The sequence below is a fragment of the Oncorhynchus kisutch genome, unplaced genomic scaffold (genome assembly GCF_002021735.2).
Source record: "Oncorhynchus kisutch isolate 150728-3 unplaced genomic scaffold, Okis_V2 Okis06b-Okis10b_hom, whole genome shotgun sequence".
NCBI lineage: Eukaryota > Metazoa > Chordata > Actinopteri > Salmoniformes > Salmonidae > Oncorhynchus > Oncorhynchus kisutch.
The window spans coordinates 6,322,057-6,334,407 of record NW_022261983.1 but is presented as its reverse complement, the minus strand read 5'-3'; the positions used below and the strand labels follow the sequence as shown (position 1 = coordinate 6,334,407).

Below are 12,351 nucleotides of genomic sequence, written 5' to 3'. Positions count from 1 at the left end.
CCATTTATTTTCCAGCGATTGAACGTTAGCTAGCAGGACGGTGGGCAGGTTAGCCACTTGTTGCCTGATCCTCACAAGGCACCCTGATCTCTTTCCGCGAAATCTCAGTTTCCTTCTCCAGCGAATAACGGGGATCTGGGCCTGGTCGGGTGTCTGTAGTATATCCCTCCCGTCCAACTCACTGAAGAAGAAATCTTCGTAGAGTTTGAGGTGAGCAATCGCAGTTCTGATGTCCAGAAGCTCTTTACGGTCATAAGAGATGGTAGCAGCAACATTATGTACAAAACAAGTTACGAACAACAGGAAAAACAAACAAAATAGCATGGTTGGTTAAGAGTCAATTACATATAGTAACATATTACATATAGTAGCACATTTCGTATATCAACAAATAACATTTGGTAACACATTACATACAGTATAGTAACATATTACATATAGTAACATATTACACATAGTAGCACATTACATATAGTAACACATTTTTCCCAGTTTTCCTGTTTCTAAAAGCTGTTCAATGGAGTGCCTATCATACTTACTTGCCCTTCCTCTGCCCCTCACAATGATTGTATTGATCACAAATCAGTCCATCCCCACCACCATGATAATCAGATCCATTGCACACCCTGCAGATTTTCTGGTAGTGACGATAAAAACAAGGAAATAAATAATCTGACATTGTCTTTTTAAAGAGCATCCACTGACAATTAATTAATTAAAAAATGAGACTCTCTTCAGTCCATTAATGAATTAATTAATTTGAACAGACTCACATTAATTTAGTGAATGTAACTAAATTTAAGTGAATGTAACTGTGGCATTTAGTTAATGTGGCGCGCCATAGCGTGGCTAATTCAGTCATCCAAATCTCCTATTCTCTTTCTGTTCACATTGTTCCCAAGACTGCAATGCACCTGTGTTTTAGGGGTTGCCGCAGTGTGTAGGAGGGAGATTCCTAGATGTGAGAAAGTGCAGGAGGGAATGAGATGAAGGAATGTGTAGTATCGGTGGAGAAAGTTGTGTATGTAAACTGTTGGTTGCCCATGGGGCTGGAGATTGGAGGTGTCTGGTGAGACAAAGGCAGGTTGAGGTCAGTGATTAACGTTAGTACAGAAAGTGTCATATGCTGAAGAAGTGAAGAGAGCGGTAGAGGAAGATATGTACATTACAAAGTTTCTGTGAGTAGGCAGAGACCAATAAAGAGGGATGAGATTAGTATGTGTTTCAGTGAGGTGGGTTTCTTGGCATTTATAGCCATGGTTGTCAACTGTACTACAGAAATGGAACACAAGTCACAGAAAATAGAGGTTGTGATGGCAGCTGCAGAGAAGTACTTGGGATTGCGAGGTTTTACTGCAGAAGACTTGCAGAGATATTGAGTGGTAGTGTTCTGTCCTCTTAGACCGTTGGCCTGGAGTAGGATTAGATAAGGTTAAATAGTGGAATGGGGTGGTGTTTTTTTTAGTGAGAGCTAATAGTTGCCAGGGTAATTTTTCTTTTCCCCCAATTTTGTATTACCGTAAGTAAATGTAGGTAGTCCGTGACTGAGCTCAAACTCCAGTACAGTAGGTGGCGGTGTATGCACCTAAAAGTTGGATGCGGTCAGCCAACCCAATCTCAAAGAAGAATAAGCAAGACTACATTTCCTATGTTTTAAGCAACACTGAAGAAGAGCTCCGCAGAGTGCGCAGAGAAGGTAATCTACTGTATGTTTATTCTCTGTACAATAGGGGCAGAGTAGGATGCTAGATAACCCCATGTGAGTTATTTAGCGTTCTACAGCATCACAACAGTAAATTAGGCTATTCTAAGATGTTTGACACATTGTCATCCTGAAGTAAATCACGTATTAACTGTTTAATTAGCTGGCGCTGGTTATAACACTTGTAAACTGTTTCATCCAAAGACTAGCAACTACTATACATAGATCTCTAGCATGGAACATGTCTAACAGCTGCCAGTTCAGTGCCTTGATGTCACGGGCTAAATTGTTCAACTAGCTAACTGCTCTGCTAGTGGTGGCTAGCTCAGTTAGCGTCTTTGTTACAACGTTCGCAAGACCAATCGACATTCTGATGTTAGTTAGCTTGCAATACTCCCTTGCCATATCCTTAAATGTAAGACGCATTTGATGAAATGCATGTAACTAGTGTTGGAACACTATCATGGATACAACCAGAACTACTATTTGATGCAGTTTACAGTTAGTTAGCTTGTAAACACAAGACTAACTGAACATCTAGCAATGTGTGTACTATGAGCTCCTTTGTCTGGCTCTCTGTGTAGTTCCAGGCCTCTTCATTGTTGACTTTCCTCATTACTATGTGAAGCGACTAGGGCCTTCTAATGCTAGGCCCCTTCTATGTTGTGCCAGCTATTCACTGTGATGTTACTTGTGTGTCAGTGTTGCCAAAGTCACACACACATTCCCTTATCTCTGGCACTCTAAATAAGGTCACAGCTGAATCAACTGTCAGAGGACGTTTGACCAGTGACCACCAACGCCCCAAGACGACAACAACAACACATAATTGGTAAGAGAAAAGAGCATTTCCACTGCTTCCCCTGCCTGCATTGACGACTGCATCTCCCGAACTTATCTGGTAGGCATGGTGAACATGTGTTAATCATGTGGATTGTATTTATTATTTTTACCCCCTTTTTCGACTTCGTGATATCCAATTGGTATATTGGTGAGAGGTTTCCTTAGTCTTGTCCCATCTCTGCAACTCCCGTATGGGAGAGGCGAACGTCAAGAACCATGCGTCCTCCAAAACACGATGCTGGCAAGCCGTACTGCTTCTTGACACACTGCTTGCTTTACCCTGAAGCTAGCCACACCAATGTGTCGGAGGAAACACCGTACAACTGGCTACCATGTCAGCGTGCATGCGCCCGGCCCGCCACAGGAGTCACTAGAGAGTGATGGGACAAGGACATCCCGGCCGGCCAAACCCTTCCCTGTCCCGCGCGACGCTGTGCCAATTATGCGCCTCTTCACGGGTCTCCCGGTCACAGCTGGATCGAACCCGGGTCTGTAGTGATGTCTCAAGCACGGCGATGCAGGGCATTAGACCGCTACGCCACTCGGGAGGTCTCTCATGTGGACTTGAAGTGGACTGGACCTGATATCATAAGGCACAGAAGCTACGTATAATTGTCATATTTATTGTGGTAGGCTGCTCCTGTTACTGAAGTGACACTGATCTGAAAAATCTCAGGTGTTTCTGTAGAGTTTATTCTATAGATCTAGCCTAACCTGTGTTGTGGACTGATGTTCTGCTGGTCATAACTAGGCTACGTGTCAACAAGACATTGGATGGAGAGTCTCTGTATCAAATGCTGCTGTTCTGTTTAGACTCTCTTCTCCTAAATGTAGAGAGATGTTTGAATTGGGTTTTACTGTCATTAGGATATTAACACGTTATATCATATACCCAATCTTTTGTTTACACCATGAAGACGGTGTAGTATTAGGCTAAATGCAGAATAATATAGTCTTACTTGCAGAATAATAATGAACAAAATATTTTGGCCCGCAGCAGAATAGAGCAGTAGTCCCACCCACATTAGCCTAAGTGCTCTTTTGCCCTTGTGCAAGGTTTTCTTGGTAATCCTGGCACATGAGACATGTTCAGGCAGCAATAACAAAGGGTACTGATTTATGTGGCCAGTTAATTTCATGGACCCTTCTTGATGTTTTAATGAATGTAGCTTTAGTAAATAGTTGAGTTAATTACATAGCCAATTTCTTTTACTTATTATGACTAATTAGGATGGTTTGGGTTGTCACCCTCAAAGATGTAGGCTATGCTTAAACCCTACCATATTAAGTTTATACAGGCATGAGCCGAGGATTCATCAGAAAATATATATATGCTGTTTGCTATGTTGTATCTGATATGATATGTTGTGCTGGGTTTGCACTAATTAAGCAATTTTGGCTACTTGCACTGTCACGGACCCAATTATAAACTGGGTGGTTTGAGCTCTGAATGCTGATTGGCTTAAAGCCGTGGTATATCAGACCATATAACACGTGTGTGATATGACAAAACATCTTTACTGTTCTAATTACGTTGGTAACCAGTTTATATTAGCAATAAAGCACCTTGGGGCTTTGTGGTATATAGCCAATATACCACAGCTAAGGCCTGTATCCAGGCACTCCGCGTTGCGTCTTGTTTAGAGCAGCACTTAGCAATGGTATATTGACCATATACCACACCCCCTCGTGCCTTATTGCTTAAATAGAACGTAAATGCCATCTAGAATGTAAAGAGATCCCTTGCTAGCAGGCAGACTCGGGGCATGTGGTTACCATGACGATGAAAATAATCAAACAGCTCTGTCAGAGATCGCTAGCTACCTTGTCAAAACAGCAATCATTACATTAGTTTATTTTCAGTAATCTGCATTTATGCCCATTGCAAGCATAGTATTGTAAGTATCATAACAATGTTAGCTATTATACAGAGAGAAAAATGTTTCAAGGTGGTGGCATTATTTTTACTTATTTATGAGCTAACTTACGTTAACTAGCTAGCTACATTTACTGTTCTATGGTTCTGCTTTCTAACTTGGCTAATGTTATGTAAAGTGTTTTTCTGCCTTGTTGTTCTTAAATGTTAGGTTTACCTTGTTATTATTTGGAGTTAAGAAATATTTCCTTTCTGTATTTTCAGTTTCAGAAAAAAAGCACCACTTCTCTTATGGATTTGTTGGACAACTGTTTATGCTAGCTGTCAAACGGTACACCAGAACACAGCGTGGACAGCATACCCATAGTCAGAGGAGCATGTTGGGCTACTGTTTATGCTAGCTGTCAAACGGTACACCAGAACACAGCGTGGACAGCATAGTCAGAGGAGCATGTTGGGCTACTGTTTATGCTAGCTGTCAAACGGTACACCAGAACACAGCGTGGACAGCATAGTCAGAGGAGCATGTTAGGCTACTGTTTATGCTAGCTGTCAAACGGTACACCAGAACACAGCGTGGACAGCATACCCATAGTCAGAGGAGCATGTTGGGCTACTGTTTATGCTAGCTGTCAAACGGTACACCAGAACACAGCGTGGACAGCATAGTCAGAGGAGCATGTTGGGCTACTGTTTATGCTAACTGTCAAACGGTACACCAGAACACCGCGTGGACAGCATACCCATAGTCAGAGGAGCATGTTGGGCTACTGTTTATGCTAGCTGTCAAACGGTACACCAGAACACCGCGTGGACAGCATACCCATAGTCAGAGGAGCATGTTGGGCTACTGTTTATGCTAGCTGTCAAACGGTACACCAGAACACAGCGTGGACAGCATACCTATAGTCAGAGGAGCATGCTAGCTGATCCCATAGACTTTCAGTCATTACACTCACGCTAGTTGGCAATTGCTCCATTAACACGAATTACCTTCAACTTCATTGAAACTGCATGCAGAGACATACAAATGATATCCATGAGTTGATCTGACTGGGTAAATGGAAACAATTGATAAGTTGTCAAAACCTTCAACTATCCCTTAAGACTCTATTGTCATGGACATTTGGGCTTCTGTTTACAAAAGCACTACTTCTGTATCTATCTATCTGCACATACTGTATCTAGGCCATGTGGCTCTCATGTAGGCTACCCCACCCACTCAATAGTGAGTCAGTTTTGAATGTGTGGGTCTTGTTTTGGTGTTCTGTCTTTGGCAGAGACTGGCAAAGAGTGTCTGTCTGAGTGACAGGACCAAGCTGTCTGCAGAAAAGATGGAGGACTCTGTGAAGGCGGAGAGTGTCGCCGATGGAGGAGGCCTGGTGAATGCAGAGAGAGAGCCAGAAGACACTCTCAGGTATAGACATCTGGGATGGTCTAACTTCACTGCTGGGCAGTTTCTGGAAGTGAGAGGTTTCCTCTCTCAAGTGTATGTTTGAGTGCCAGGGTGTGGGCAGGGTATGTTTCAGACCAAATCTGACAGAATTGTCTATCTCTTTCATTTCTGAGGAGAGTTGAAAACACAATGGGCTCGTTTCCCGGACACAGATTAAACTTTCTCCTGGAGTAAAAAGCATCCTCAATGGAGAATAGGCTACATTGAACGTGTTTTTTCCCTTCTTCTCCAGAACTAGGATTAATCTGGGTTTGGGAAGCCAGCCCTATGGGTCATGTAGTTAGTGTGTGCCTCTAGTTTCCCATGCGGTGTCAGCCAGTGTGCCCTCCCCACAGCCCCACAGACCTTTCTGAACTGCTGGCTGCCGGGACCAAAGAGGTTCACGAGAAGGCGGAGAACACCCAGTTTGTCAAGGACTTCCTCAGGGGGCGCATCCGCAAGGAGCTCTTCAAGGTCAGTCTGGAGAATAGAGCAGCCACTTAAGTCTTTTCTGAGACTTAGTACTGCTGCATTCACTGTCTTGAACATTATGCATCATCTGATTTATCAACAGCAGTCAGTTAAGGGTGTAGGCTTTTTGATCTAACTTTGACATCCTCACTTTGCAAACACTTTGAAAGATATTACTGTCAAGAATCATGATGGGTCTTTCAGCACCACTGGTAATGAACAACCACTATACTGAACAACAATATCTTGTAAGGCTTTAAAGAACATGAAGCGCTTTGACATCCTCACTTTGTGAGACTATGCCAGGATACAGAAAGGGATGTATCTTGAAAACGTGAATGTTGACACACACACATTATTTGAGGTACTGTCAAACATGGATTAATGAAAAATATTTGCACCTAAAATGTTTGTTTTGGGGTACAATTCTGCATCTCTCTCTTGCTCAGCTGGGTGATGTGGCCCTCTACTACACCTACGAGGCCATGGAGGAGGAGATTGAGAGGAACAAGGATCATCCTGACTTCTCCCCGCTCTACTTCCCAGAGCTGAATAGACGTGACGCTCTGTCCCGCGACCTGGACTACTTCTATGGTGAGGACTGGCGGGAGCGGGTCAGCTGCTCGCCAGCCACGCAACGCTACGTGGAACGCATCCACCAGGTGAGTAACCCAGAGGTTAGAGAGGTGGACCGGTAACCAGAAGGTCGCTGGTTCAAGTCCCAGGCTGGACGATGAAAAAAGTGGGGGCTGAACTGGCTACTGGAGGGCTGCTGGTTTCAGATTCACATTACCACCATCCACTACCATTGTGCCTTTATGCAAGGCACTTCAGACCTAACACTACTCCATGGGTGCTGCACTGTGACTCCCTGTGCTGCTTCAATCCTCTGGTGTGTGTGTGTGTGTGTGTGTGTGTGTGTGTGTGTGGAGTCCAGGGGGGGTTGACAATACCAGAAGCCAGTGAAGTTGTATTTGTATTTAGGTGGGTCAGGAAGAGCCGGTCTTGCTGGTGGCCCATGCCTACACCCGTTACATGGGTGACCTGTCCGGGGGTCAGGTGCTGAAGAAGGTGGCCCAGCGGGCGCTGAAGTTGCCATCGACGGGCGAGGGCGTCTACTTCTACCAGTTTGACGGCATCCACAGCGCCAAGGCCTTCAAGCAGCTGTACCGGAGCCGGATGAATGAGCTGGAGCTGGACATGGCCACCAAGGACAGGCTGGTGGCGGAGGCCGTGCTGGCCTTTCAGTTCAACATGGAGGTGAGGAAGGGGAAGGGAAGATAGAGCTGGGGTTGATTAAAGAGTGAGACTGATGCACCTGCTGGTGTGGTGGGTCTTCCAGTAAACGGAGACTGCTGCACCTGCTGCTGTGGTGGGTCTTCCAGTAAATGGAGACTGCTGCACCTACTGGTGTGGTGGGTCTTCCAGTAAATGGAGACTGCTGCACCTACTGGTGTGGTGGGTCTTCCAGTAAACGGAGACTGCTGCACCTACTGGTGTGGTGGGTCTTCCAGTAAAAGGAGACTGCTGCACTTACTGGTGTGGTGGGTCTTCCAGTAAACGGTGGATCTCCTAATAATTCCTTCTAGTTGATGGCTGGAAATATTGCCATCTCATTTCTGTGGGTCCTTGAGTGGCGCAGCAGTCTATGGCACTGTATTGCAGTGTTAGAGGCGTCACTACATGCCCGGGTTCGATCTCGGATGGTATCACAACCGGTCGTGATCGGGAGTCCCATAGGGCGGTGCACAATTGGCCCAGCGTCGTCCGGGTTAGGGCAGGGTTAGACCGTCATTGTAAATAAGAATTTGTTATTGCCTGACTTGCCTAGTTAAATAAAAATAGATGTTTTGTTTTCAGAGGAAGCCAGGCCGCATTAGTTTAGTCTCTGAGGTAGGCCACGGTCGTTTTAGTTGCATTTCTCAGTATTGTATCATTTAATTAATCATTTAAGCTCCGTAACCAGCCACTGTATTGATCCTGTCTTTGGAGATAAGTCTTGTGCCCAGGGAAAATTAGGGCCTTTGGCCAACAGCAGATGGTTGGATTTGTGCTTATCACCGTAACCACTCTGCTAACTGGTTCTGAGAGCGTAGCCAGACAATGTGCCATCTATCATATTTCAAGTGCTCAGATATGATCATTAATTCACATCTGGCTTCTGATTACATTACATGAATGTCAGATGTTGAACTTGATCATATTCTTATTACGGTTCTGCATCATGTACATTTCTTTGACCAGTGGCACCTCCTTAAGTTAAATATCACTCCTTTCACTCGCCCACCGACCCAGTCACAATGTGAAACTGTTTGTGCTAAACTCTGGGTCAACACAATTCAGCTTACTGTTTCAGTTCAGAGATTGTGTTCATCAGGACACACAATATCAAACTGTTCCAAAGTGTTGTGAAAAATAAGCTTTCTTTATTGGACCTTTTCAGATGGTACCTCCCTGTTTGACCTTTGGTTCTGTTTTGTGCTGAGTGAAAATGAACCAGTTGTAATCCCCTGTGTTTGGTGTGTTTGGTGTCAGGTATTTGATGAGCTAGAGGAGATGGGTAAGGATATCCAGGAGGAGGTCATGGACGCGGGCATGCCCGTTCACGGGGCCCATGGGACCGGAGGAGACATCAACAAATGTCCCTACTACGCCGCACAAATGGGTACGCTGACACACAACTCCTGTAGGCTCTGTCTGGAAACAAAGTGATTTGATCTAGAAAACCAAAAGAAAGAATTGTTGTGCCATGTTAGCAATACGTGGGCATTTAGAACCACAATACCCTTACCACACTGTCTGGCTGGCTTGGATATTTGCTTTTCACATTGTCCTTTCCAGCATGGCTCCAGCATCTGGCTGGCAGGGTAACCTAGTGGTTAGAGCATTGGACTAGTAACCGAAAGGTTGCAAGTTCAAATCCCCGAGCTAACAAGGTACAAAATATGTCCCTGAACAGGCAGCTAACTCACTGTTCCTAGGCCGTCATTGAAAATAAGAATTTGTTCTTAACTGACTTGCCTGGTTAAATAAAGGTAAAATAAAAAAAATCTACGGTGGCTCCCTAACCAGGCCAGTGCAGTACTGCTTGACCTGGCTTAGTGGTGTTAAAAATGGCATGAGTGTTTCACATGGTAATGTGGGATGTTTGCTGACCGTGTTCTTTGTCCTCTGTCTATCTCAGCGGCCAGTGGGGGCTCGGCGTATGTCGGTCAGCTGGCCATGGCCGTCCTCAGACACCCCACAGGCCAGGTCCTATTCGCCGCCTGGGTCGCCGCCCTCGCCGGATTGGCTGCGTGGTACTTCATGTGATCCGACCCACAGCCAATTGTTGGCTGTTCTGCAGGAAAGAAGGAGGAAAAACAGGGAGGGAAGACGAGAAGAATTGTTTTCTGAACGTTTGGATGAGAACCCATCTGTACCCAGACCTTGTAACCTTCCCTCCTCCTCTCCTCTAATTTTCTCTCTCTACTACCTCCCTCTCACTCTCCATCCTGTATCTTCTCAGTATGGTTGGTCATATTTGTAGCTCTTAGTACCAGTTTAGAGCCATTTTTTAAATTCAAACCTGTTATAGCATTTATTTCTTCTTGAGTTGACATGAGATGACAATTGATCTTACTTGTTTAGATTATAGTGTGATTTGTCAGGTTGAAGTCTCTTAATAATTCCAAACAATTGTATTATGGAGTGATGCAGTAGAGTTGGAGGGAAAAAACAGCTATCCTGCTATGACAAAAAAGCCTTTGTGGATTTTGACACTTTTAGGTTGCCATGGTGATTTGAAGGACTATATTCTGGTGTCCTCACAATCAGTCCATCAAACCAAAATGTAATCTTGAAAATATTAGAGCAGTGAGCCTTTGCTTGAAGTGGACTGAATTAGTTGCCGGTACTTTTTTATTTAGGTGGTGGAACTGAACAAGTAGAACATTTGAGGTGCTGGCACTCCGTAGCGGTGAGCACCAGCACAACTCAAACACTGCTGAGCCAGAAACAGTCAAAGTAACACGTTCTATGCATATGTTAATATGCAGATCTGGCAAAGTGTAGGAGTATTTCTGTAGGGCAGACTACTATCTCTTTGCGTGAGTAGGTTGAGCGACATCTTTTAAAGTTTGTATTAATGGTTATGGGGTGATACTCTCTTGGGAGTAGTCCCAAGATTTGGTTACGGACAGCACAGGCTAACTGACAATAAGAGCACACTGTTTTAGAAAGGTCTAGACTTTAAAATGTTGCCAACGGTTGTCACACATCACAATGTATTATTTTTCTCTTCTCTTCAAATGAACGCAGGCAGAAATGTCCAACCTCCTGTGAAAAGCACACAGACAGTGAGTGAGTGGTAGGATGGACACTTTTTAGTTCTTGTTTTAGGATGGACGAGCAATATTATTATTATTAATCATTTCTGAAGTGTATTTCTTTGTTTTATGCTATGTTGGACTTAGTTATCTAGTGCTGTCCAGTTCCTTGTCCTTTGCTTGGCACTCAGGCAGTCTAGAGAGGAGCAGAGTGTCTGAAAACGGACACATCCGTCCTGGAAACGTGTATAAAGTTGATTTTCAGTATTGTTCTAGGTCTATGAACACCAGGTAGAGGCAGCGAATACAGCAGCTAGTGTAATGGTCTGGGAGATAGGGCAGGACAGGTGAGATCGGGTTAGATTGGTGAAGACAAGGCACCTCATCAGTCTGAATGGATAACATTTAAGACTTGAAAGCTATGCACCAACCTGATGAGGTTGAGCCATTGTTGTTTGGTTGTGGAGAACAATTGTGCAGGTGACCATAGGTTTGTATCTGAGCGAATATAAGGGCAATACAGTACAGTATTTAGCAGATCCTTTTCAGGATTCACACTGACATCAACATTACATTCCTTGATTTGTTTGTAGTTTAAACATTGAAGACAGCAGTTTGCGTTGTATTCTATGCTTTCGCTTGAAGGTGGAGAAGTTGTAAAAGGCCAGAATGCTGAATACCAAAGGTCAAGTTTCTGACATGACATCTCGGTTCATTATAAACAGGTTCTATGCTGTGTGTTCAGGTCTGTGGTTCTCTCCTATCCATCTCTGGTGTATTTGGTAGTCATTGAATTCTTTGCCGGTGTTAGATGACGTATTATGTGTTCAGTAGCCCTCCCTCCATCTGAGGTATTAACAATGCAGAATGAAACCGGGATTATCTTGATTAGTCCAATAAGAAATGTTTGACTTCCGTGGTAAAACATTTTGCCCTAATGAACATGACCCAGGTGTAGTTATGGCTGTCCAGACCAGTCCAGAGCCTCATTAGTCATGTACGTGTTGGGTCTCAGGTTCATGTTAATGAAATTATATACTTAAGAATCATTGCAAGATGTGTCATAATTTTAGTTCAATGTAAATGCAATTTTAGTATTTGTTTTCAGGGGATGGAACTGTTGCAGTATTTAGAACATTTTGAAGGAGTTCTGGAATGACCAGACTTGGGTTGTGTTCATTAGGCACTAAACAGAAGAAGACTGAAACAGGGAGGGACTAACTGGACTTGTCCAATTAAACTCTTCTGAAACGTGGGCCCTAATGAACACGACCCATAATCTCAGGTGTTGAGGTGTGAGTGTTGTTGGCGATGGACTAATGGAACCCTAGTGATCTCAGTGAGTGCTTGACAGACACACGTTGCGTGACTCTTTCTTGCCTTGTCGACTGTAATAGAAAGCAAACAGTAACCGTATTATCAAACCCATTAGTCTTGTACAGTAAGTACACTGCAATCTAACTCCAGCTTTATCAGTGACTGACGATTTACTACAAATGTCACTGGTCTCATTTTGTGAAAGAAGAAAATCACAGGAATATTGTAGTAAAATAAATGGTTGAATTTCCTGTATACTTTTGTCATTATCTTGTGTTGACATTTTCCCTGTTTGAATACATTCCTTGTGTTCCTAAGATAAACATATCCAACTGCTAACAGATCTGTGCTTAGTAATGTCACTTGCAATTCAGCTCTGTTAAAGGAAGTACAGACATCT

The 12,351-nt window shown here is 43.9% G+C and overlaps 1 protein-coding gene across 3 annotated transcripts; it reads left to right on the top strand.

The window, feature by feature from the left end:
• The first annotated feature begins 1,585 nt into the window (after positions 1-1,585).
• hmox2b (heme oxygenase 2b) lies at positions 1,586-12,206 on the top strand. 3 transcript variants are annotated; one of them, XM_031813936.1, is made up of 8 exons: positions 1,586-1,696; positions 2,455-2,534; positions 5,702-5,838; positions 6,213-6,330; positions 6,777-6,989; positions 7,312-7,587; positions 8,863-8,992; positions 9,512-12,206. In XM_031813936.1, the coding sequence occupies exons 3-8, from the start codon at positions 5,756-5,758 to the stop codon at positions 9,637-9,639; spliced, it is 948 nt and encodes a 315-aa protein (XP_031669796.1). In that variant the 5' UTR covers positions 1,586-1,696; positions 2,455-2,534; positions 5,702-5,755; the 3' UTR covers positions 9,640-12,206. The 3 variants fall into 3 exon arrangements, with proteins under 3 accessions (XP_031669796.1, XP_031669795.1, XP_031669797.1); XM_031813935.1 differs by lacking the exons at positions 1,586-1,696; positions 2,455-2,534 and adding exons at positions 2,887-4,443; positions 4,686-4,752; XM_031813937.1 differs by lacking the exons at positions 1,586-1,696; positions 2,455-2,534 and adding an exon at positions 2,891-4,443.
• Positions 12,207-12,351: the final 145 nt, after the last annotated feature.